We start from the raw sequence: 25,412 nt of genomic DNA on the forward strand, positions 1-25,412 counted from the left end.
GTTCAGAACAGCAGTGCAGTAAGTTGTCATCCGTGTTCAGTACAGCAGTGCAGTAAGTTGTCCATGCTCAGTACAGCAGTGCAGTAAGTTGTCATCCATGTTCGGTGGAACAGACAGCAGATGTTGGATCGGAATATCTGACTTCAAATTTCAGACGTCTGTCAACATGTTGTTACGGACAGGGGAATAGTGGTATGGTTGACCTCCACTTTTCACCTCTCAACTGACCACAGATATTGTTTTAAAAATAGAGTTTTAGTCCATGAGTGTTTTTCAGGGTCAAATCAATAAACAAATAATAGGTTTTCTCGAAGGCTTAAAAAAAAGAATAAATGTTTATTTTTCCAAAATAACTGAAAATCTTTGCAACCTTTCTCCATCACACTTTCTTACACACACACACAAGAAAAGATAGAAAGTGGTAGCATGCAGTTAGAGTCCAGTTGTGCTAAAAGAGTTCATTGTTTTATTTAGAAACTTTTGTGATAAAATCTTTCATCGATGCAGGTCTCACAGCTGTTTTGCTGGAAAAGACCTCTCTCTCGAGATACATTTTAAGGTAGAAATTTGTTGGGGTGTCGGTCAGGTGACTAAGGGCTCTCTCCCCTGTATTGATTCATACAATGCTCCAAGATATCAGAACCATGGTTACATGATGGCATCTGAATGTGGTCCATTCTGATGAATAGTTACTACTTCACATCTATTATTTTAGACTAGGCTGCGGAGTCAGTCTGTCTACAACAGTCTTTGTTAGCTCCATTCCTGAAGATAGGAGTTGTTTGTATGGAATGGGCTATTTTACATGTCAATGTGTTTTCTCCAAAGTTAATTAAGATGTGGATACTGAGTTTCATCTTCAACAGACAGATATGTTTATTGACAGTACAGGAGGGGTCACCTTACCTCTATTCCATTTTGTCTGTGGCATAAATGTGCCCATTTATAGTTCAGTTCAACAGTTGACATTTATTTCATAATTCCTCCAGTTCATTTCATATTTAATTACTGTTCCCTTCATGAGCACAACAATATTGTTTAATATCTTCACATGTGACTTTACATCTGCAGTCAGTAACCCCCCCCCCACCCCCTAGTCATGGTTTTCATCTTCTGAGAATTTGTGACCATTTCGCAAAGTAATGAAATGCAGAATGGGAGTTTTAAGCGATGATGCTGTCCCTTTCAAATAATAAAGCTGCAAGGAGAATTAATACTAGCAAGCTGTAAATATGTTATGATGAATCCATTTTTAATATTATGAACACGATTATTTCACAAATAAACCAATTGAACAAGTCACCTAGTCAGCGTGAGAAAGTTTGGTGTTTACGTTCCTTACCTCTTTCACTTGGTTATGTTTGCTCCAATAATCTGGTGCAAATATCTGGAAAGCTCTAATGATTACTGGCAAGGTATTGTTTACAGTTGGAATAACAGCACTGCAGGCAAAATTACAAAACTGGTTGATCATAATGATTGTGGTTATGTGAATAATGGGTTTGTTTTCGACTTGCATTGTATAATTCTTGTGTTCCTTCTAAACATTTCAACAACTTCGTTGTGTGGAAATCAAGACTCATCATAAAACCTGACATTCTGACTTATCCTTTCTTACTGTGGAGCTCGTTAGCTTTTTCAGACTTTCTTTTAGCCCACAAATTACAGTCTTTTAAAACCCAAACTTGGCATCACTACTTCCTGTTGTAGCTGTACTTTTCTACTTTTTTCAGCTATGGTGATGTTCTGTATTAAGGGTCATGGCTTTTCCTCTTGGTTTCTCTATAAAAACTCTTACTTGACAGGTTTTGTACTACCGCATCAATATTATGCTTGTACTTCATTGGTAATCAAGATATTGTTCCTAGGTAAACACTAGAAGCTCGCCATAAACAGGATGGTGCAATACCAAACCGTTATTTCAGGGCAATAGTCTTAACACCACAATACTATATAGAAGTGGTTCTTAATTTTTTTTCCATTTGTTTCCTTTCATCCTCTTCTCCTTCCTTAATCTTCATTGCCTCCTGCCTTGCTTAGGTGCGAAGCTGAGGTCGGCAACATGTCCGTTCACAGATACCATGTCCATGGTAAAAGATTTTGGGGTCCGTGAATTGTAATTTCAGTGATCAGAAATTTCCCATTGGCTTTTAAACAAAAATTGCAAGTGTCAGTTTCACAGCTGATAGGTGCTGAAGCAGAACAGCGCTTCCCAACTTTGGACAGATTTGGGGGTTTTTGGCGGGTTGCGATTTTTTTTTTTTTTAAATCCACCGGAAAACCACAAAGCTATTCAAAGTTCAAAAGCACTGTTCCCACTCTCAGCAATGGTCAGAGAAAAGGGGGGAGAGAGAGCGAGTAGGGGTGGGGGTACAGAGAGTGAGAGAGAGTGGGAGAATGGGGGAGAGACACAGGGGGAGACAGAGAGAGGGAAGTGGGGGGGACAGAGAGCATGCGGACAACACAGAGAGGGTGATGACATGGGGGAAAGCAACACAGAGAGGGGAGGGAGAACACGGGGGAACAACACAGAGGGGTAACACAGTGAGATAGACACACAGAGAGTAAGGAGGGAGAGAGAGCAAACAAGATCACTCCTGATGGATGCACATCTATTCGGAGTATACCGCATCACTACTTGTACAAACAAAAAGATGCCAGGTATCTCACTAAATCAGTGTCCAAAATAGTGACGAGAATTTAAGTCAATACATTAGTCTTCTCATTTAAAGCCTCTTCATAAAAATGCACATTTGTTGTTCTTTTGACAAATCTTTAATGCCTTTATTTTTCAGAAATTGTCTCACCGGTCCCCTATGTAAGACAAAAATTGTATTGTGCCCCCCCTCCTCCCCACGCAAAAAGGTTGGGCACCCCTTAAACCTTGTGTTTTAAAATAGCTTAGCAGCTCTCTACACCTCCATCCCCCACCAGGATGGTTTGAGGGCTCTCCGCTTCTTCCTTGAACAGAGGCCCTACCAGTTTCCATCCACCACCGCCCTTCTCCACCTGGCTGAACTTGTTCTCGCATTGAACAACTTCTTCAACTCCACTCACTTCCTTCAAGTAAAACGTGTTGCTATGGGTACCCGCATAGGTCCTTATTATGTCTGTCTTTTTATGGGATATGTCGAACATCCCTTGTTCAGTCCTACTCAGGCCCCCTCCCCCAACTTTTTTTCCAGTACTTTGATGACTTTATTGGTGCCGTTTCCTGCTCTTGCCTCGAACTGGAAAACGTTATCAACTTTGCTTCCAATTTCCACCCTTCTCTCACCTTTACATGGTCCATCTCCGACACTTCCCTTCCTTTCCTTGACTTCTCTGCCTCCATCTCTGGGGATAGGCCCACCAACTCCCACAGTTACCACAACTACAATTCTTCACACCCTGCTTCCTGTAAGGACTCCATTCCATTTTCCCAGTTTCTCCGTCTCCAACGCATCTGCTCTGACGATGCAACCTTCCACAACAGCACTTCTGATATGTCTTCCTTTTTCCTAAACCGAGGATTTCCCCCCCACTGTGGTTGACAGGACTTTCAACTGTGTCCAGCCCATTTCCCGCACTTCCGCTCTCACCCCCTTCCCCTCCCTCCCAGAACCACGACAGGGTTCCCCTTGTCCTTGCTTTCCACCCCACTAGCCTCCACGTCCAGAGGATCATCCTCTGCCATTTCCGCCACCTCCAGCGTGATGCCACCACCAAACGCATCTTCCCCTCCCCTCCCCGGTCAGCATTCCATAGGGATCGTTCCCTCCATGACACCCTGGTCCACTCCTCCATTATCCCGACACCTCATCCCCTTCCCATGGCACCTTCCCATGCAATCCCAGGAGGTGTAATACCTGCACTTTTAGCTCCTCACTATCTAAGGCCCCAAACACTCCTTTCAGGTGAAGCAGCGCTTTACTTGTACTATTTTCAATGTAGTATACAGTATTCGCTGCTCACAATGTGGTCTCCTCTACACTGGGGAGACCAGACGCAGATTGGGTGACCGCTTTGCTGAATACCTCCATTCAGTCCGAACGCATGACCCCGAGCTTCTGGTTGCTTGTTATTGCAATGCTCCCCCTTGCTGTCATGCCAACATTTCTGTCTTTGGCCTGCTCCAGTGTTCCAGTGAACATCAAAGCAAGCTCGAGGAGCAGCACCTGATCTTTCTATTAGGCATGCTGCAGCCTTGCGGACTGAACATTGAGTCTAACAACTTCAGAGCATGATTGGCCTTATTTTTAATATTTTATTTTTTTAACCACGTGCCTTCTTTTCATGTAGTCAGAGCTGCTCATTATTCTGCTATTAACGCTGTCTCTGGACTAATGCTTTGCCTTTCACCACAAGCATTAACCCATGCATTGCCTTTGTTCCAGGACAGCTTTGTTATTTAATCTCTCCTGCCCTATCAAACACCTTCCCCTTTGTTATCTCCCCCAACCGCACCCCCCCCCCCACCCCTTCACTTGCTTAAAACCTAATTCTTTTCTAACCTTTGCCAATTCTGATGACAGGTCGCAGACCTGAAACATTACCTTTGCTTCTCTCTCCACAGATGCTGCCAGACCTGCTGAGTATTTCCAGCACTTTTTGTTTTTGTTTCAGATTTCCAGCATCTGCAGTATTTTGCTTTTATATTCACAGCTAGGTTATTTTAACACACAAGTTTAAAGGCTTATATTATGTAAACTCATTTTAAAATGGCAAAAGTCACTTCGGGAATGTCTCAATTTCGACCCTCTAGCATGCATTACTTTCATTTGTGACACAAGCTCAGTGACCTGTTGAAGTTATTGGACTTTTATTTCTATATAAATATCACAATTCTGCTATTCATTTGGAATCACATTGTTCAAGAACTTGTATTAGGGGAAAACAGACAAGATGATCCAGGGAATCTCCAGAAGTCGGAACTGTATGTTCCTCATGAATACAAGATTATGACGTATTGGGCTGAGTGATATTGGCGAAAACAGGATGTTGCTGAACAATATACAATAGTTAGTAAATACAATGTAAGGATAACTTTAATAAATCTTAATCTATGATGAACTGTCTCCGATTCCTTAACACAATCTGTGCTGCATTTGAAGTTTTAAAAACTATCAGGGAAGACATAGTAAAAATTTATGATGTTTCAATGACCATGTTCGAAACAGTCATTAACTGATTTTATTGCTGTGAATTGGATTAAAGAACAAGTTTTACATGTATGTCAGATCAGTAATTGTAATGTGCATCATTTACTATCCAGTTTGAGGGCAGATAACCTGAGTGGCCAATGTCATTTGAATTTTATCTGTTTCATATAATTACATCATGTTATAAGTGCACCTTTGCTAACAGGTAAGAGACTTAGCTTGAACATAAATTGGTTAGTCTGGAGTACAATCTTACAGATAGTGAATAAACATTTTGTAATTGAATAATACATGCAGTAACAACCACTCTATTTTTGCAGAAAATCTTTTTGTTAGTTATCTTATCAGAGCTGAATTGGAATCGATAGTTTTAGACTGATATAGACATAGTGAATTTAAGAGAATCACTTTATTGGAAGAACTGAAGGACGCTCTTTATTGTGTTTTCTTTTGTCACTGGCTTTATTCATAGAGTCATAGAGTTATACAGCACAGAAACAGGCCCATCGTGTCCGTGCCAGCCATCAAGCACCTATCTATTCTAATCCCATTTTTCAGCACTTGGCCGTAGCCTTGTATGCTATGGCATTTCAAGTGCTCATCTAAATACTTCTTAAATGTTGTGAGGGTTCCTGCCTCTACCACTCCTTCAGCTTTGGTGAGCAAATGACATTTTGTCCATGAGCGATTCTGTTGTTTCTGTATTTTAGAATTCAGGACCTAGTTTAACAGCCTGTCAAGTTGAATAAACTCATCTTGGCTACCTACCGTTAATCTCTCTGTCCCTTCCTGTCCCCCTCTGCCTTTCTGTTTTACATGACTCTTCTGAAGTACTATCTGTTCCATGCTATAAAATTCTCTTGATTTGAAGATCACCAAATGCCCTTTTGTTGGCTGCCCTGTCTTCAGACACATATTACAAGCAGGTGGCGAAGTTGCACAAACATTGACCACGGATTAAATTGTTTTGTGATAACAGCAGTGTGAGAAATGGTCTGTCTTCCTATTACTGATTTTTCTGCTGCCTCACCTCAGTAACCACAATAACAATCCCCGCCTTGCAATTTATGGTTTATTGAATGAATTTGCACTCCTGACAGTGTGAATCCACAGAGGTTATCCGATAAGGTCCGTCTACTACCCCGTGACATGGTGTAGCTAGCTCTATTCTGTCAACAAAAGTAATTCACATTGGCATTGCATACTATTTTGCTTGCTAGCTAGCTAATACAGTTGTGCTGCTCTCCATTGATGTTTGTATGCTTAGCTACATTATTTATAGGGAGAAATATGTTTTAAATCGAAGTGTGTTTTCATGGCATTAGCTGTACACTTTATATACAGATTAATTGCCCCCATGTCCATGGCTGAGTCAATAATTTTGTCAGATGTCCGTGGTGCAACGTGTTGGTGCCTATCCCTATTGCGAAGGCAGCCAATCATTGGCAAATGTATGAACACGGCCTGGAGAGACATGTCATTCCACTCCACAGCACAGAATTCCTACAGATTTCATCGTTGTATTGGCCCCCACGGTTTACATTTTTAACAACACCTGAGGATATGTTCTTAACAGGCTGAGGATTGTTACGCATGCATAACATTTTTAAAATTCTGTTATCGTAAGGACAGGAATGATTACGTCTACTGACCATTCAGTTTAATGGAGCATTAACAATGTCATACCAAAATGATTGCCAACTTGCATCAACTCTGCTACAAGAAACTTACATGTAGCTGTTCTCAATGCCTGCAGTATTTCATATTAACTGACAAATAAATGAAGATCGGTGTCATTTCTGTAGTTGGTAAGATAGAAAGTAGATAAGAATTCTGCTCTGTTTCCAGATAATTTGTCTAAATCTAGACATGTTTTCTTGATGCTTGTAATATGTCCTTAACCATGTGAAGCTTGATCTAAACTTCTCAAATTGAAAGCCTGTCATTCATGTGTGCTTCTAAGTGATTCAGTGCAGTTGTGCACAGGATAAAATTATAAATTCTTTCTTAAATAGGTAGAAAGCTGTCAAAATTGAGATATTTGCAGCCAACATGATTTGTGTAACATATTACACTAGTACAGAAATGTAAAATCCAGCATGTTTATCATTATTTTAAAAATAACTGATTTAATAGATCAGCTGTTACTTTATGCCTCATACCTATTATTTTATTGGGCCTGTTTACAAGTGTGCTTAACTTTTAGTAAGATTTTTAAAGGTAGCCTTTTTATCTCTGTGTAGTTATAAATAAATTGCATACTTTTCAGTGTTGGCAATGATTTTGGCAGCTCTCAGCATTTCAAATATTGTTTCTTGTCCAAGGCACATTTGAATTAACATAAATGCTGTGGCGTTAGGTGTCTTCATCACTTGTTCTGTCCCAGTCGTTCACCTTGACTCCACATCCTGATTTTCACTGAGTTATGGTGGTCATTACATCACAAAGGAGGCCCTTCAGCCCATCAAGTCTATGCCAGCTCTCTCTAGAGCAATCCAGTCAGTCCGGTTCCCCTACTCTATCCCCATAGCCCTCAGGTTTATTTCATCTGCTTGTATCTTATCAGAAATCTTACACTGTGTACACGTCCTGTCTGCAGCAGTTAACTTCCTGGTGTCATGTTTTTGTTATACCTTTTGTCAACTTTTTCCATAATAAAATCCCACGCCCACATTTATAATGGAAATTGCCGATGTGACCTCATGATGCCACAATTAAACAATCTGGCTGCTTGTCTTTCCACCTAGTCTGTGAATGTCTTCACAGTCGCTCTGTAGAAAATTTAACATTTTCCAACTGCCATATTGTTTAATTTTCAAATTCGTTTTGTTTGTAGTTATATCTTAATTTTTATATTTCACAAGTAATTTAATATAATTGATCAATTTGAAATTGAAATTAATAAAGATAATATTTAGAGGCATCCTTTCGCTAATACATAAACTGGCACCCAGTTCTGGTCTATGGTGCACCCAACCTTCCAATAATCTACTAACCAGTCCAAATCTGGCAAAAAAAAATCAAGAAAACTTGAAAGTTTGAACCAAAGTTTCTTCAATGCCCTCCTAAGGGATGAGCCTCTGCAACCTTAAACACTGCCACTAACATAAGAACATAAGAAGTAGGAGCAGGAGTAGACCATTTGGCCCTTCAAGCCCGCTCCACCATTCAATATTGATCTATTTCAACTCCACTTTCGTGCAATATTCCCATAGGACTTAATTTCCTTCGTGTCCAAAATTCTATCAATTTCTGTCTTGAATATATTCAATTGAGCAACCACAGTCCTCTGGGATAGAGGATTCCAAAGATCTGCATCCCTTTGAATGAAGACATTTCTCCCCACTTATGACATAGGAGGAGGTGAGGCCAGGTTGAGTGCTCTGAATGTCAGAGTTCCCATCTGCCAAGTCTTCAGCGGGAGCCAACATATAGCTGGTGAGGTACATATAGTTAGATCAGGCCTATCTCCCTGATGACAACAGCAACAACAACTCATATTTCTAGCACCTTTCATATAATAAAACATCCCAAGGCACTTCACAGGAGCTTTATAAACAAAATATGACACCTAGCCACACAGGGAGATATTAGGTCAGATGACCAAAAACTTGGTCAGAGGTAGGTTTTGAGGAGTGTCTTAAAGGAGAAAAGTGAAGTAATGGAAGAGAGGTGTAGGAAGAGAGTTCTAAAGGTAAAAGGAGGACTTGCCTGAGAGCTCAGACAGAGAAGAGATTTGTCGGGGTTCACTCTGTTATTTTGGAAGGCGAGGCCCAACACCACTCGAAGCCTATCAGCTTTTCAATGCTAACTGCTGAGACGGGCCCCTAAAGGAGTGGGTACCTGTCATTTTGAAATGCATTTAATGGTTTTACTGCACACTACAACCAGAACAAGTCTCCTGAGATAGTGGACTACACTGCACACTTATTCTTTAGTACATCCTCTGATAGTTTCCTTTTCAGCAGACTAACCATTACCTTGTAGTTTATTCTCTTTATACTCTGTTCAAGTTTACATATTTAGCTAAATATGGTTTGTTTTATTTCGTCCCCAGGTAAAATGGATAAAAAGAAATTAACAAAGCAGGTAAGTCATGCCTACGGATGACTGTGTTCAGGTTTCATTGAAAGTAAATTTCCATCAAATCAATAAAGTGCATAATTCCACTTCAATCACCAGCAAATTCTTCAAATTTAGTAGATTTTTGTTGTAGGTGGGGTTTTGCCAAGCAATTGAATATAATTGATCAAACAGTTGAAAATTGAAATTGACAAAATAATGAACTATTTTTCTATGCCGTTATATGTCTATGGATGTGGCCTCCCTATCTAAACCTGTATTGATAGTGGGGGCACTGGAATTTTTATAAAAATATTTCATTTACTTAAATGATAGTGCTCTTTCACTTTTCAATTATGTTTGCAGTTAGAAAGAAAGAACTCATATTTCTATAGTCCCTTTCACCACCCAAAGTTCTTTACAATGAATGAGGATGACGAACTTCAGCTACGTGGATAGTTTGGAGAAGCTGACTCTGTTTTCCTTGGATAAGAGGAGATTTGATAGAGTTGTTCAAAATCATGAGGGGTGTGGAAGTAGTACAAAAAATATGTGTGTGTTGAATTCCATGCTTTATTCTTCAAAGCAGAACTTGAGGTGCCTGCTGTGGTTCAATGGGAAATGCTCTCACCTCTGAGTCGGAAGATTGTGGGTTCAAGTCCTACTCCAGGGACTTCAACACATAAAATAAAAGAAAAATACTGCAGATGCTGGAAATCTGAAATAAAAACAAGAAATGCTGGAAATACTCAGCAGGTCTGGCAGCATCTGTGGGGAGAGAAGCAGTGTTAACGTTTCAGGTCAGTGACCCTTCATCAGAACAGAGAAGGGTCACTGACCTGAAATGTTAACTCTGCTTCTCTCTCCACAGATGCTGCCAGACCTGCTGAGTATTTCCAGCATTTCTTGTTTTTGCTTCAACACATAATCCAGGCTGACACTCCAATGCAGTATTGAGGGAGTGCTACACTGTTGGAGGTGCCATCTTTTGTATGAGATATTAAATGGAGGCCCTATCTGTCTCTTCAGGTGGATGTAAAAGATCCCATAGCACTATTTCAAAGGAAAGCAGGGACATTCTCTCTGGTGTCCTGGCCAATATTTATCCCTCCACCAACATAACTACAAAATAGATTATATGGCTACTGTCACATTACTGTTTGCGGAAGCTTGCTGTGCATAAATTGCATTTCCTACATTACAACAATGACTGTAATTCAAAAGTACTTCATAGAATGGTTACAGCACAGAAGGAGACCATTCAGCCCCTTGTGTCCATGCCGGCTCACTGCAAGAGCAACACACCTAGTGCTGTTCCCCTGCCACCTTCCTGTAGCCCTGCGCATTCTTCCTTTTCAGCTAATAATCCAATTCCCTCTTGAATGCCTCGATTGAACCTGCCTCCACCACATTCTGAGGCAGTACATTCCAGATCCTAACCAATCGCTGCGTAAAAAAGTTGTTCATGTCGCTGTTGTTTCTTTTGTCGTTCACCTTAAATCGGTGTCCTCTGGTTCCGGGTCCTTCGGCCAATGGGAACAGTTTCTCCCTATCTACTCTATCCAGACCCCTCATGATTTTGAACACCTCTATCAAATCTCCTCTTAATCTTCTCTTTTCCAAGGAGAACAGAGCCAGCTTCTCCAACCTATCCACATAATTGAAGTTCCTCATCCTCATTCACTAAAGCACTTTGGGAAACCTTGAGGTGGTGTAAGGTGCTATAGAAATATGAGTTCTTTCTTTCTAACTGCGAGAATCTTTGAAAAGTGAAAGAGCACTAACATTTTAAGTAAATGAAACATTTTTATAAAAATTCCAGTGCCCCCACTATTAATTTATGTTTAGATTGGGAGGGTGGAACTAGTGGCGACATCCATAGACATTCTCCACTATTTTTGTCACTGCTACCTGATGCATTGGTGATGTGGAATGAAATTAATACCTGATTGCGGTCCTTCCTGCAGATGAATGAACCAAGAATGCCCCAAGTACAGTTACTGTTAGTGTTAAGTAATTTTCACTAGGTTCATTGTGGTCATGTGCCTGTTGACCATAGTTACGCATTTAGTAATTAATATATATCAGAAAAGATGAAGTGTATTAAACCACCTGAGATTTGGAAGACCGTTAATATGGTACGATTGTAGATTGAGCGATTGTACTTAAGGTCCTCTCCCAACATGGGAAATGCATCACAAACTCCTGCCTGTAATTCCAAATGTATGGATACACTTAATTGACAAAGTCCAAGAGTCTAATTGGGTTTGCATGGCATGGGATCTGTGGACATTCACTCCAAGGTCCCTCACTTCCTCTACACCTCTCAGTATTCTCCCATTAATCATGTATTCCTTTGCCTTGTTTGACCTCCCCAAATGCATCCCCTCACACTTCTCCGGGTTGAATTCCATTTGCCACTTTCCTGCCCCCTGACCAGTCCATCGATATATTCCTGCTGTCATGGTCCTGTAGTTTTTTTTCGGAATATGCGGTTTGCCTTTAAGGCTTGCAAAGGATCAGTACTGCTTTAAGAACCAGCAAGCCTCAGGAGTTATAGGAAGATGCATTTTCGTTGCCTTAGAAACAACCAAGCTTACTGGGTCTGACTTGTCCACCAAAGAGTCATACAATGGCTGCTATTTGCATCAGTTATTTCTCCAATTCTGCATTGGAGTGTCAGCCTAGATACAAAGGTTCTCCCTGTGGTAGAGAGCGAGGAGGATAGCTGTAGGCTGCAGTGTTATGACCGACCGCTCCAGTCAAAGCCCATAATCAAAATATATGATTCTGATTGTGGTGGGACCAACACACTGTTAATTCGATCCCGTCGCTCCACAAATCGCCTAACATATCATTTAAAACTTTCCAAATTAAAGAAAGACCCAGCCAAATTGTACCATCTATTAACCACTGAATGAGGCTAACCAAGCCAGGTGTCTTTAAATCAATAAATTAACTGTTTAATTAGAAGAACTAAATTCTTAAACACTATGAAGACATGAACAACATTTAAAATAGAAAAAAATTAGAGTCCTTGCAAATTTACAGTCCAATGTTGCTTGACATCCTCACAGAATGTTGCTTGAAGGCCTCACAGCCGTCCGATGCGGAACAAAGTTTCTTCCACATTAGAACAGTCCATAGTCAAACTCCAACAGCAGGTGATGCTTTCCTTCTCCAGCGAATTTCAACATTTAACAACTTGCAAACACTTTCAATAGAATCAGTCTGACTTTAGAGTTTTTGAGGGATAAAAGATTGTCACAGTCTAACTTCCCTCCTTCAGTTTAAATTACCAGAGATCCCTGTTTTGGCTTTACTTTTTTAGAATTTTGAGAGATAATTAACAGACTAAAATCCTGTTCCTTCAGCCTAAATGTTTTTTTTTAGAGATACAGCACTGAAACAGGCCCTTCAGCCCACCGAGTCTGTGCCGACCATCAACCACCCATTTATACTAATCCTACACTAATCCCATTTTCCTACCACATCCCCGCCTGTCCCTATATTTCCCTACCACCTACCTACACTAGTGGCAATTTATAATAGCCAATTTACCTACCAACCTGCAAGTCTTTTGGCTTGTGGGAGGAAACCGGAGCTCCCGGAGAAAACCCACGCAAACACAGGGAGAACTTGCAAACTCCACACAGGCAGCACCCAGAATTGAACCCGGGTCGCTGCAGCTGTGAGGCTGCGGTGCTAACCACTGCGCCACTGTGCCGCCCTAAGAGCTCTTTTTCCAGGTGCTGTTACCACAGCTGTCTGTCTGTGTGTCCTCTGTGTCTGTGTTCTGTTAGAACAAACTGGCTTCAACTAAAAAGCCAGTTCAAAATTGAATTGATATTCACTTGATATTCACTCCTGGTGACTGTATCTATGGTAACAAGAATGCACCCTTTGAATCGCAGTCTCCAAATGGCTGTTTCTAAGGCAATGAAAATGCATCTTCCTATAACTCCTGAGGCTTGCTGGTTCTTAAAGCAGTACTGATCCTTTGCAAGCCTTAAAGGCAAATCGTATATTCTGAAAAAAAACTACAGGACCATGACAGCAGGAATATATCGATGGACTGGTCAGGGGTCAGGAAAGTGGCAAATGGAATTCAACTTCAGAGAAGTGTGAGGGGATGCACTTGGGGAGGTCAAACAAGGCAAAGGAATACATGATTAATGGGAGAATACTGAGAGGTTTAGAGGAAGTGAGGGACCTTGGAGTGAATGTCCACAGATCTCTGAAGGTAGCAGGACAGGTCGATTAGCCGAGGTATAGAATATAAGAAGAATATAAGAAATGCTGGAACTGTATAAATCATTGGTTAGGCCATAACTTGATTACTGTGTGCAGTTTTGGTCACCTCATTACACAAAGGATGTAATTGCACGAGAGGGTACAGAGGGGATTTACAAGGATGTTGCCGGGGCTGGAAAAATGCAGCTATGAGGAAAGATTGGTTAGGCTGGGGTTGTTCTCCTTGGAACAGAGAAGGCTGAGGGGAGATCTGATTAAAATCTACAAAATTGTGAGGGATCTGGATGGAGTGGATGTGAAGGGCCTATTTACATTAGCAGAGAGGCCAGTGACTAGGGGGCATAGATTTAAAGTGATTGGTAGAAAGATTAAAGGGGAGATGAGGAAAATGTTTTTCACTCAGACGTTGGTGGTCTGGAACTCACTGTCTGAAAGGATAGTAGAGGCAGAAACTCTCAACTCATTTAAAAGGTGTCTGGATGTGCACCTCAAGTGCCATACCCGGCAGGACTACGGGCCAAATGTTGGAGGTTGGATTAGACTGGGTGGCTCGTTTTTTGGCTGGCAGAGACATAATGGGCCAAGTGACCTCTTGCTGTGGCGTAAACTTTCAATAATTCTGTGATTCTTCATTGAGGATCAAATGGCAGCTGCTGTGCTGCAGCAAAGGGTTTCGGTTCACGTCTTGGGCTCAGGAGTGTAATCCACAAACTGGCATGGCCATACTTATAGTCATTCTTATCTGAGCTGCTGCAACAGTTAATGCAACTGCCATTTGACAGGGAAAGTACTTTGTGAAGACAACTATAGGAATTGCTGGAACCCTTTTTAAAAAAAAAAACTGGAATCTTTGTTCATTGACCAGGGCGGCAATGTAAAGCAGAAATCCTTTTAGGCAACTCCTGCCATGCTCAATCAATTGGCCACAATAAGACCAAACTCAGCAGCCTTTTTAATGGCACTACCTAGAGAGCGATGTACCCAAAAGCATCCCATTGTTTGAGAGCAGTGTCTATTCTGTATTTTCTGAGAACCCTTGCTTAATTAATGTCCAACAGGGTATCCCCATCCCGCAAGCAAGATATATACAGGTGTGCCCAGTTAGTCCTAATTGTGACTTTTTACTTAATTTTCACTAAATTAAAATGAGTATACCTGTAATTTAACTGCTTTAAATGGTTAAGCCTGAGTTTAACCATGTTTGATTTGGCATCCTGATTCATTTGGAATTTTTACCTAATGTCATTTCCCAGTTTTATTTGGGTCAACAATCTGCCACCACACAAGTCAGCACTAGAATATTGCTCCATTATGTGGATGGTCACAGAGCCATTAGCTATTCTGTAGATCATAGGGAGTAATTTCAAAAATCTTGACTGTTGTTTATTTTTGGTGATGCAGAGAGCCAAAACAGGTGAAAAAGCAGCAGATGGTTCAATGAATGATTGAGTTCATTCTACACTGCTACTGTTTGCAAGGAATAAAGCCCACGCGTATTCAAAGCCATTGCATCCACTCCATAACTGCTTCATGGATATTGAAAATTTTTTTTAAAATATGCTTGCAGTTATAAAGCACATTGTCACATGAAAATAGTTCAAAAGAGCTTCACATACTGAATTACTTCAGAGGTTTAGGAACTGTTGTCTAGCCAAACGCAGCAGCCATTTTCCAACAAATGCCAATGAGTTGAACAGCCAGCTAGTCTGTTGTTTTAATAATTATACTGGCTGAGGGAAGAATGTTGGCCAGAGCAACAGGAGAGCTCCCTACTTTTTACTGTCCAATTGATCCACCGGAACAGACAGACAAAACCTCAGTTTAATGTCTCATCCATAGGATAACTCCTTCAACAATGCAGCAGTTTCTTAGTACTGCAATGGCATATCAGCCTGGATCATGCACTCAAGTTCAGGTGTGACAATTGAACTCTCTGACCCAGAGTGGCATCAACCGAGGCAGTCTCTCAATAAGGTTCTAATTAACAGCATTTGCAGGTTGCCAATTGAAGCAGTCCTCCTACATGTACTGGGTATTATATATTTGTAGTGCTATCAACAGTGTTTTCTACAGTATCATAACACTGGGGCACTATTGCAGAATTACTTCTTGCTGGTCCTGAAGACTGGTAGTATGGTTCCTATGCTGGGACCTCCCTAATCCTGAATTATACTAATTTGGTACACTTGTATAAAGTGTGAAAATGCAAAATGGAGAAGTAGATTATCTGCCATATCAATTTTTTTCATTCTTTGAATCATATGGATTCTCCACCTATAACCCCTCCTTTCTCATGGACCCTCCCATAGGATAGTTTTTAGGAGGGGATTGGAAGCCAATGATTCAAAGTTTCAGTTTAGCTTCAAGCCAAAACACTTGGTTCTGGGGCTTTACACAGTTTGGGAATAGGAAGTTCAGTTCTACCTGTCAAAATGTTATGAATAACTTTTTTACATGTATGCATAGCACCTGATTTTTCTTGAACTAGTCAATCTAGACTTTATATCTATGGTATGTCAACAATGCATATCATTCTAAGTTAAAGAAGACTCTACAAGGTAGATAATATCCACTTCTGTCCGGTGGGGAGAGTGCTCCATCCTTACAGTAAAAGAGTTTAACAATCTCAAGCCTTGTCTACCTTCTGCAGCCATTGGATGAAGTATAGTAGCCAGAAACAAGTCAGAACTTCACATGTTCAGCTGTTTTTCTTTTTAATGGTTTTAGTTGTTGTAGAGTCCACCATGTGATATCAACAGGATGCTTTCTGCAATATCACGACCCTGAGGCACTATTGCAAAATCACTTCCGGAAGTAGTACTGAAATATATGTGCGGCATTAGTTTGAGTGATAGTCTTTTAACTAGTTGGTGCCTTGAAGAACTGGTTGTTCTGTTGTCAACATATGTGTCAGCTGTGCAATACAGAGAATGGGGTGGAGCTCAGTCAATTTAATGTCAACAAATTGATTAGGACAGAGTTTTCCAAACTTGTTTTTGCTGAGCTTCCCCACCCCAAAAAAAAACCATAGGTTTATATCACATGTGTGCACCACCCCCCACCCCCCACCCCCCACTCTTTGTAAGAAACATTACTTTGCACAGAACAAGAGAATTCAAGGAAGACACAACATGAATAGCACAGTTCCTGTACTTTACTACTGAATAAACTTGACCATAAAAGAACACTTGATGATTCACCCTTATCTCGGTGAGTAGAATGAACCTGTTTGCTGCTCATGCACAATTTGTGGAACCTTGGTTTGATTTCAAAGAATTTCAACCACATAAGACCCTGATATTTTGGGGAGATAGCAAAGGAGGCTGAAAGCGGCTGACGAACCTGGCAAGGCCAGGGACCCAGAGATCATGCTGAATTTAACGCATGTCTTTCAAGATCTCAGCAAGTTTATAATTAAATTCACAAAAATTTGATCTCACAAAATTGACCATTCCACCCTGAATAAAATCAGGCTTTTAGTAATATTTCATTAACCCTGAAATGAAAATTTCTAATAGACGTGTTTGCAAGTCTTTTATCCCAATTTATATTTAAGCAAGCTTCCCATAGCCCATATTGGTCTAAAAGTAGTAAACAGTCTGGTTTTATGTTACATTTGATAACCTGCATTAAATGTATTTCCTGTTCTAAATGGTCTTGCAATTCCTTTTACTGTAAGTAGGTTACTTAATTCGATGATTTATCCCTGTGGTGTAGTGAATAGTGAAGGAGACGGAAGGGGTGAACTTTGGCACCTTAATTTGATCGGGTCATGTAACATGATATAAAACGTATACTGGAGTTTAGTTTCTGCTTTGGCCGCAATTGGGAAATTGTGCGCCAAATGAGCTCAAAACTGCACTGGTTAGGTTACAGTTCATCATTCTGATAAAAATTATTTGCATAATCACAAAGGTAAAATCTTCCATGAACCAGCACAAGCATAATAAAACATAATTGTTTATTTTATCCTTTTCATTAATAAGTATTTGTGATGTATTTAAGAGTGGTAACCTGGTGCAGTTGCATTAATACAGCTGAAAATGAGCTTATCATGAAAAATAAGCATTTGTAGTAAAATGTCCAGTCCCTCCACCTGTGAGTAACCTGATTTAAAATAACTGGAAATTACTTTTTTAAAAAACTGTACTGAACCATTTACTACTTTCATGGGTAGTCAGTTTAGTCGGTTTCTCAAAAAATAGAATTTTATTTTTACAGGAAAAACTTTTAAAATGTGCCTACTAGTGCCTGTGCGCGTAAGAAAATTAACACAATTTGAAGAGCCTTCCTGAATGAGTGTAATCTGCAAAATCTCATAACTTCAACCTGGGTACATGGCCAGTTTTGTGGGCAGGGCCTGATTTGGCTGAACTGATCTTGAACCAGCTTTAAAAAAATCACAGAAGCTTGAGTATGAATAGCTTTGGGTGTCACTTACATTTTAAAAGGCTCCGATCTTAGCACTGATTCGGCCATTTCCAGCAGATTGCACTGATATTTCCAGTGTAATAAAGTTGCCCCTGGACCCATCACACCAGCTGCCTGTATCCATTGGCAGCAATGGCAGTCAGTGAAAACCCCACTCCTGGAGACTGCATGTCAGCCGCTGCTCCATGGAAATGAGCAAGAAACCAGTTGAAAACATGGAAAAAGTAACTGAAAACCCAGACAGCAGCACATGTGAATCAGCTGGCAGCTGTGCAATAACAACAACAACAACTTGTATTTATGTAATGCCTTTCACTTAATAAAACATCCCAAGGTGCTTCACAGGAGCATTATAAAGCAAAATTTGGCACCGTGCCACATTAGGCAATATGGGAAAGATGGCCAAAAGTTTGTCAAAGAGGTAGATTTTAAGGGGTGGCCTTAAAGGAGGAAAGAGAGGTGGAGAGATTTAGGGAAGGAATTCCAGAGCTTAGGACCTTAGCAGTTGAAGGCAAGGCCATCAATGGTGGAGTGATTAAAATCGGGGATGGTCGAGGCCAGAAGTAGTGCAAATATCTGAGGATTGTGAGGCTGGAGGAGATTACAGAGCTAGGGAGGATGGGGCTGTAAAGGGATTTGAAAACATAGAAGAAAATTTTAAAATCAACACTTTACTTGACCAGGAGCCAGTGTAGGTCAGCGAGCATAGGGTTGGTGGGTGAATGGGACTTGATGTTAGTAAGGAAACAGGCAGCAGAGTTTTGGAGGACCTCAAGTTTACGGAGGAAAGAAAGTGGGAGGCCAGCCTGGAGTGCATTGGAATAGTCAAGTCTAGAGTTAACAAAGGCATGGTTGAGGGTTTCAGCAGCAGATGAGCTGAGGCAGGGTCGGAGTTGGGCGATGTTTTGGAGGTGGAAATAGGTGGTGTTAGCGATGGTGTGGATATGTGGTCAGAAGCTCATCTTGGGGTCAAGTATGACACCAAGGTTAATGTTCCAATCCTTGAGCAAACTGCACCCCGCCCCCCCCCCCCCCACCGTAACTCCTGGTTAAATGAGAAAAGGATATTAAATTCAACATGTCTATCCTTTTTCACCTCAATGAATTCCTTGAGTAGTCGATAAAATGATTCAGAAAAAAAAGTCAGAAGTATTAAGAGAACTGTAAAAATTATATGTAAGATTCTTTTTTTAATTCTCACCTGAATTGCTCTTTTCTGTAGGATATTGATGTATTGGTGACACAAGCTACAACCGTGAAACAAAGTACTAATCTTTTCAGAGACCTTGGTGATAACGGTATGTTTGAATGTATTTAAAATATTCTATCTCTAACCATTCATCCTGGGTTCTGTGCTCAAAGACTTATCATCAAACCAGGCAGAATTTTTTGTTGACTGCTGTGAATATATGTTTGAAATTGATTTTGGTTAAAATGAATACATTTATTTCTCAAGCTTTTTTTTATTTGCTTTTTGTTAAAATTTCAATTTATCCAATTATCTGCTCAAGGTCAGTTATTCCAATGTATACCCAATTCACTTCACATTTATATTGACTAAGCAAAATATAACCCTAAGCACTTGGCACACACAAATGCAGTAGAATGTCATTGAGATCAAGAGCAGTTTTTCCCAAAGGACAAACCAGCAGGTTGAGGCTTTGACTTATTCTGCTTGGTCAGCAATTGTGAGTTGTTTATTTTAAGAGAGAGCTTTTAACCATTTAATATACTTTTTTTTAGATTGGTGGCAGCCAGCTAAAATGGTCAAATTAACTCTGATCCCAGCATTGCATTTTGCTGTGTTTTTAGAATTTTATCAGAGTATCAAATCATTCTACTTTATTTCTCGGCCCACTGTTAGCTGGATGTGAAAAGGTGCATTACAGCAACTGCAGGTCAACTCCTATCAAATGTCTCTGGCTGTATGGAAAGTGCCTATCCTTTGGCACATTCCAACCTTGCTTTAGAGTCAGTGCCGCACCACCAAATCTGGTTATGTTAAACACAAGTAACCAATAACTGATCAAAAATAACTATTATCTTGTTATTCCACCTCACAAATAAACTCCATGTTCCCCAATCTGCAACTGTACATCCATTGAAACATAATGAAACTGCCATGACTATTTGGCTATTAATAACTAGTTACCAAACTCATTATCCTACACTTTTCTATGTCCTGTGTTCTTACTGGGTTGCAAAGAAAGATCTATTGCCTTGTCAACAGAAAGCAAACAAACAAATTGCAAATGCTGGAAACCTGAAACAAATACAGAAAATGTTGGAAACACTCAGCAGGTCAATCAGCATCGGTGGCGAGAACAAACACATTACTGAAGAACCAATGAAGGATCTACATTTGTCTGTTCACTGCACAGGTGTTAACTAATCTACTGAATGTTTCCAGCATTTTCTGGTTCTGTTGCACTGTTTCCTGCTTTGAATTCTGTCAGCCACAACCTGAGAGTTGTAGAACTCCCTTGTCTCTCCTCACTTCCCTTCCTGCAATGAGCTTTTAGAAGCCACTAAACACATAAGGGCTGATTTTAACTCGCTTTTCGTGATCTTTTGCACTAATTTTAAAAACATCGCACTGGAAGCAGGCCCCGCCCACAAAACTGGCTACGCCTCCAGGGTGAATTATTTATCATTGGAAGTTTGTGCTAAATGCGCTCATTTGTAAGTCTTCAAGGACGCTCCAAAAATTAAGCTGGATCTTTTGGGTGCAAAGGCACTACTAGGCATGTTTTGAAAGGTTTTGAATTTTTTTTAATTTGCGAAGGAAATGTATCCCAATCTAACTAGCAAATAGTCTTGCATATTTTTTTAGACATTTAAAATCAAGTTACTCACAGGTGGTGGATTGACACTGTGATTTTAAATGCTTATCTTTTTGTGATAAACCCATTCTCAGCTGTTTCACTCAAACCTTTCCAAGTTACCACTCTTAAATATATCAAGGAATATTTTAAAGCAATTCTTTTAAAAGTTACATTCAAAAACACTGTCCGATTGCAGTTTCATGGCAGATTTTGTGTTTGATGATATGCAAGTGAGTTTGAGCAGAAACTCAGGAGAGAGAAAAAAACTTTCCAAAATGGGCATAATTTGTGCTGCATTATATTTTCTGAATTTTCAGACTTCCAAAATATATAAATATCTTTCTGTAATCCTTTTGGACTCAACACAGATAAACTTATGCAAAGCTCACTGTTGAAAGTAAAATGTGCATTATCTGCCATCTTGTGGGAACTTGTGAGTACTGCTTATGTAAAATATATACATTTTCATACAGTGTCCCCATTATATTCCTTGCAACCAATGCAGCTGATTAATATCTCCTACAAAAAAATCTTTAAGCATCGCTATCCAAAGGCTTTTTGAAATAAAATCCCCCTAAAGTCATACTAGACATAATTGTACATTTCTTTGACTAGAAAGCACATAGCAAGAATTGCACAGGAATTGTTCCTTTCCTTGTGCAGAGGAGCTGGGTGGTTCAGTGGCTGAGTGTGTCCATGTGACATTGCATAAAGAACAGACCTATTAGTTCATGTTCTTAAAGAAGCAATTTCAGACATTGGACTGTCAATGTAATATGCAGTCTGTTTTTAATCTTAACCAAACTCACAAGCATATTTACTTGTCTTACTCTAATTCTCATGGCTTCAAATAGACTTCAAATTACTTGCGTGGTCTCACTCTTTTTCCAGTCATTAACATCTTTAACATACTCAGTTTAAAATTGGTAAAATAGTACAGATGGTATAGATCTGTAAGCTACTATAATAGTTGATGTTCCTACTCTGTCTTTGAATTAAAATAAAGAAGGACCAAGTCAGCATGTGAGTGTACCATGTGGTGTGATGCAGAATTATACAGACTGGAATAGTTCCAGGTTTGATTACTGGTCTGCGGTGAGATATCTGCATTGGCAGTGGAAACTTTGCAATTATGTCTCTATCATGAGGCTACAGAGGGAACATGCAAATATATGGATGTCAGGTAAAGATAGGAACCAGCTCAGTTACGATGCCCCATGGGTTAACAGCTCATCAACAGTCAGTCTAGGCTTATATAAAGCTATTTGGATGAGGTACTTGAGTGTTTTCAGCATCTATGTAAATGTACACAGCATTTAAGACTTAAGAGTAGTGGTAAGAGAATAATGGAATTAGTAATGAATGAATGTTTGCTATGTACCTATTTGGCCTCCAACTTCAGTTAGACTAAGTGAAGATTATTAGTCGAAATAAATATGTTTCAGATGAGAAAATATATTGCCTTAATTCACACTTCCTCAGTTGACTCCCATATGTTTATGTAGTTGAGATACCGAAACCTACACTATATTATATTACAGCTGTGGTTAAGTGTAGTAATATTATCTTGATGAAGTGGTGCTCTTTCTATTGCCAGTTAAATATTGACCAGGTTGGTCATACTCCCATTATTTAATTTTAGTAATTATTTTTTGTTTAATTGAACTTGTATAATTTATTAAACCATACTTAAGTATTTTGTTGACTGAATTGGTAGTATAGGTTAATAGATTTATCTTGACTAAGATTTTGCAGTTAACTGTTTTTAATTTAAAATAAAGAATTCTGTACTATATCTAGTTAATTGGCTGAAACGATTTGTATAAAAACAGGGTCTTGTCTGCCTGCAAACACAATTGGCAAAGGATTAAAAAGAATTAGACTATTTCAATAGGATATGCAAAGAAAATTGCATTCACCTTGTGGGGAGGACATTTTTCTTAAAAAAGCGATAGTCGGTTTTGGCAGAGGGTCTAGCAGTACTACTGATGCAATCTAGCAGCTTGGCAGCTTTGCATGTTGCTATTCCTCAGGAGAATTACATGCAGACTGTTCTTTGGAATTCAGGGCTGCCTGATTTGGCACAGAGATGAAATACTTGGATTCTTCTAGGTAATATTATAGTAATTCCGATCTTGGATCCTAAATTTTACAAATTAATTTGAAATATTCAAGATTTAAATTATATTTAATAAATTGATGCCGGATAAATGGGCATGTCCAAAAAGCATAAATATTTACAAATTACGCTACCATTATAATGGATTTAATAATAATTTAGCCATTGTAATATAAGTTTAACTGTTTAGGTGTTCAGTTGTTACTTTGCTAATAACTATGTAACAAATCTAATCATTTGCTGTATATAGGTATGTACTAACTCAGTGATTGAGTATATTACTTCCCAAACCCTGTAAAATGTAACTAATATTTTAGCAGCTATTAAGCTATGCATTAATAATACAAATCATCTTATCCTATTTGGGACTTAATTTACATCATATGTTTTTAGTTAAGAACTAGCAAAGAATAGTGTTGTACAAACAATAACCTCAACCAAAAATCAGTGTAGCTGAAATTATTTGAATTATAATTAATATTATATGAAATGTCTTGGAAACATCTTGAGAGCAGGTACTGTGAAGCCAAAGAAGGAAAACAAGAAAAAAAGAAAAGCACAAATACCCTGTGTCTCAAGTGATGATGCAGTCAGCTGGGGGAGTACATGGAATTTTCCCAGAGCGCCAGAAGTTAGCAATAGTAGTATCCACTGATGAAGAGCTAGAATGAGAATTAGTGCAGAACACAGATTGCCATCAGTTTCTGGGATGTAATTTGGTGCTGCAAAAACTGTGTGCGTTCAGAGGCACCCATCATAGGCTACTTACAACCAGTAATTCTAATACTCAAAGCAGTCCATGTGGCACTAAACTGCACATCAGTCCAACAGGAACACAATAACACAAGTAATAGTAGCAGAAGTAGACCATATGGCCCATTGGGCCTGCTCCGCCATTCAGTACAATCATAACTGTACTTGGGCTTCAATTCCACTTTCCTGTCCACTCCCCATATCACTTGATTCCCTGCAAGACCAAAAATCTATCTATCCCAGCCTTAAATGTATCCAACGATGGAGGATCCACAACCCTTTGGGGTAGAGAATTCCAAAGATTCAAAGCAGAGTCCCAGCATAAGTGCTGTACTTCTGTCATCAACAAGTGAACAGTATCAGCCTTTTCTCAGTAGTAATTTAGTAGATGTCAAGGGACGATTATTAAAAGCAATGAGGGCATTAAGCTTTTTGCATTGAAGGAGTGCAAAGCATAGTGTGATGTCTGAAAAAAATACTTGACTTTAACTGTGGGAATCCATCTCATCATGATGCAATTATTTATTGTGGACTGAATTTTCCTGGCCCATTGCAGGTGGGCTGGGAGGCAGGAGGGGTTGGAATATCAAGACAGAAGCCCGACCACTTCGGAATCTGATATTCCAAAGTGTGGCTGGCACAGTGGGAAGACCTCATGCTTGCACACGGTGGGCAGGTATTTAAGCCTGTTATAAAGGCAATTAACTTCAATTTTACAAAGGTTCTCTGATTTTTGTAGAAGTGCATAGGATCTGTAGGGCTTTAGAGCCATGGCTGGTATAATGAGGTAGTGAGCTAGCAGGAGGTCAGTTGTGGCTCCAAACGGCAGCCTAGCTTGGTAGAGAGGATGGAACAGGGTGGGCATTGGCATAATCAGTCGGGAAAAGATGCCAGAGCTGGGGGGGCACACTGCCAGAGTGGCATATCAAAGCTGGCACTCGTGTGGGTAAAGCAGGGGTGGAAAGAGGCCCTGGAGACTGAGTGAATCAGCATGCCATGGACCTCATTCATTCAAGTTTCAGTTCCTCCAATGTGAAGGAGCCGCAGAGAGGGAGAGAGCTGCAGCCAAAGGCAGCAGCAACCAGAAGGCCAGCAGGAACACCAGCCTTGAGGGTAATGGGGAGGAATGGAGGAATAGGGCAGGGAGGAGCACCCAACCAACCACCTGTGCGAAGAAGAGGTTACCCGCCACAGCGGGTCTACTGTCTGAAGCTCAGATATCTTCAGATGTCAGAGCAGCAGTGTCGCTACAGACTACGCCTCTCCAGGGAGGTCATCACAGAGCTGTGTGCCATGATGGAGGATGAGCTGAGCCCCATGAGAAGTGGTGCCAGTGGCGCTGAAGGTCACTGTGGCACTGAATTTCTATGCCTCAGGATCATTCCAGGGATCCACTGGAGATCTGTGTGGAACCTCCCAGTCTGTAGCTCATTGCTGCATCAAGGTGGTCACCAGTGCCATCTTCAAGAGGGCCGTGCAGTGCATGTACGTTCATACCGATCTGGACAGCCAGGCTGAAAGAGCTATAGCATTTGCGGCTATCGCTGGATTTCCCCAGATACAGGGTATCATTGACTGCATGCATGTAGCCATCAAGGCTCCCACTGACCAGCCTGCAGCCTTCAACAACAGGAAGGTTTTCCACTCGCTCAGTGTACAACTGCTTTGCGACCACCGCTAATGCTTCCTGCAAGTGTGTGCACCGTTCCTGGGAAACAATCACAACGCCTACATACCAAGGCAGTCCCAGGTGCCAGACCTTTTCAGGCCCCCTGCGTGCCTTCAAAGATGGATATTGGGTGACAAGGGCTACCTATTGAAGTCCTC

The 25,412-nt window shown here is 40.3% G+C and overlaps 1 protein-coding gene across 1 annotated transcript in view; it reads left to right on the top strand.

The window, feature by feature from the left end:
- micu2 (mitochondrial calcium uptake 2) overlaps positions 1–25,412 on the top strand; it is a 572,589-nt gene that overhangs the window by 391,169 nt on the left and 156,008 nt on the right. The window contains exons 4-5 of the mRNA XM_068033641.1: positions 9,199–9,230; positions 19,111–19,186. Of these exons, the coding sequence (XP_067889742.1) occupies positions 9,199–9,230; positions 19,111–19,186 (108 nt within the window). The remainder of the gene's footprint in view (positions 1–9,198; positions 9,231–19,110; positions 19,187–25,412) is intronic.

The sequence above is a fragment of the Heterodontus francisci genome, chromosome 6, assembly GCF_036365525.1.
Source record: "Heterodontus francisci isolate sHetFra1 chromosome 6, sHetFra1.hap1, whole genome shotgun sequence".
Classification (NCBI taxonomy): domain Eukaryota; kingdom Metazoa; phylum Chordata; class Chondrichthyes; order Heterodontiformes; family Heterodontidae; genus Heterodontus; species Heterodontus francisci.